This window comes from Sinocyclocheilus anshuiensis, unplaced genomic scaffold (assembly GCF_001515605.1).
Source record: "Sinocyclocheilus anshuiensis isolate Anshui unplaced genomic scaffold, SAMN03320099.WGS_v1.1 scaffold1162, whole genome shotgun sequence".
NCBI classification, from domain to species: Eukaryota; Metazoa; Chordata; class Actinopteri; order Cypriniformes; family Cyprinidae; genus Sinocyclocheilus; species Sinocyclocheilus anshuiensis.
The window spans coordinates 1,561,226-1,562,919 of record NW_015540875.1 but is presented as its reverse complement, the minus strand read 5'-3'; the positions used below and the strand labels follow the sequence as shown (position 1 = coordinate 1,562,919).

The 1,694-nt window shown below is 38.4% G+C and overlaps 1 protein-coding gene across 1 annotated transcript in view; it reads left to right on the top strand.

Moving 5' to 3' along the window:
* LOC107688208 (inactive phospholipase C-like protein 2) overlaps positions 1–1,223 on the top strand; it is a 55,668-nt gene extending 54,445 nt beyond the window's left edge. Inside the window, exon 6 of the mRNA XM_016485817.1 lies at positions 10–1,223. Within this exon, the coding sequence (XP_016341303.1) occupies positions 10–222 (213 nt within the window). The 3' untranslated portion in view covers positions 223–1,223. The remainder of the gene's footprint in view (positions 1–9) is intronic.
* The last annotated feature ends 471 nt before the right edge of the window (positions 1,224–1,694 follow it).

Here is a 1,694-nt window from a genome sequence, read left to right as displayed (position 1 = left end):
TGTTTTTAGGGCCAGGCCGATCTGCTGAAACATGCTCGGGCAGAAGTGCTGGAAAACGTGAAACAGATCCACTACGCCGCCCTCACCTGTAACCTGGCCAAGGAAGTGGCGAGACCCTCATCCGTGTCGGGCTCCAAGGGCCGCCGCAGCCTGGACGCCATCCCGGAGACCATGGCGGAGAAGGCGGTCGGGGAGGACGACATCACAGACGAGGAGAACTGAGGGTGCCAAAGTGTCCCGCCAAATCCCATAAATCCTCTCCCAGGTTCGGCGTGTACCGAGAGAGCATTTCGAAAGATCTCCGCGCGTCTCGCCCGCAGGACGCTTCAGAATGAAACGGAGCCAAGGCCTCCTCTACTTCCCGTTCCCGTCCCATGTCCGTGTCTCTCCGGGGTCAGGTGGGTGTCGACGAGGCCGAACTTGGCTCCAGGTCTTTCTACAAGCACAAACTTTGAGTATTAGGAGGAATTAGAACTGAAGCCATGAATGTAACGAGACGTCGTGTGCGAGGAAAGAAGGAAGCTGTTTACAATAAAGAACTACTTTGTGTTCTGTCTGCTAAAATAGTGTGTATATACAGTATAAATATATATATGGAGATCTGTTACCTTTTTTGCTATGTGAACTTTTAATGGATCAGATTATTTTGTTATGAGAAATGGATTTCAAAGAGCTCTTATTTTATTTGCTTGTACAGAACTTGAGATGTGGATCTTACGAGACGGCCCCGGCCCTTGATGGGCTTTTTAAAAATGATTTGTATAAATGCAGGAGGATTTTGAGGATGTGGTTCAAGAGAGAATCTAGTTTTAGATATTACCAGCAGCTACTGTACATGTGAATAGGTGAGAGTCTCTGGATGATAGTTTTGTCTCTTTGGCCACGTGCACAATGCAAAATTGAAATGCAGATGGTTTTATCCAAAGCAACTTACAAATTAAAATTTCCGTAAAATTGTCATTCTGTGTGTGTACAGAATACAGGCCTGAAGATGTAGCATAACGTGTTCCTAAAAAAGAAACACGAAAGCCAACAGTTTAACCCAGTGGTTCTCAACGCCCAAAATTGTCCACAACAATATTTGAAGGTCCCCCTTAATTTAAAGGATTAAAAATTGATTTTTTTACTCTATAAAATCTATTTGAATATGGCATGCCGAATAAAAAAATTATATTCATTATAAAAATGCCCTAAATGTTTTAGGATTGTATTAATTTACATGACTTTTCCAGGTCTAGCAATTAAAATTAATTACAATTAAAATAAAAATAATTTGAAGGCCTCACTTAATTTGAAGGATTCAGAATAAGGAGATATATATATATATATATATATATATATATATATACTGCTCTAAATGTTTTAAGATTTTATTCATTTACATAACTTTTTCCAGGTCTAGAATTTAAAATGAATTAAAATAATTTGAAGGCCCCTCTTAATTTAAGGTTAAGATTAAGGATAAGGATTTTTAAAAATACGTTTTATTCACAACTAAAAATGTGTATATTCATTATAAAAATGCCCTAAAATTGTATCAATTGACTGTTCCAGGTCTAGACATTTAAAATGAATTCAAATGAAAATTATAATCTTTTTAAGTCAGCTTGAGGCCCTTTGGAAGTTTTGCTCATGTTGAGAACCATTCATTGGTTTACATAGCTTGGTGTTAGTTATGTTTTTCATGTTTTACA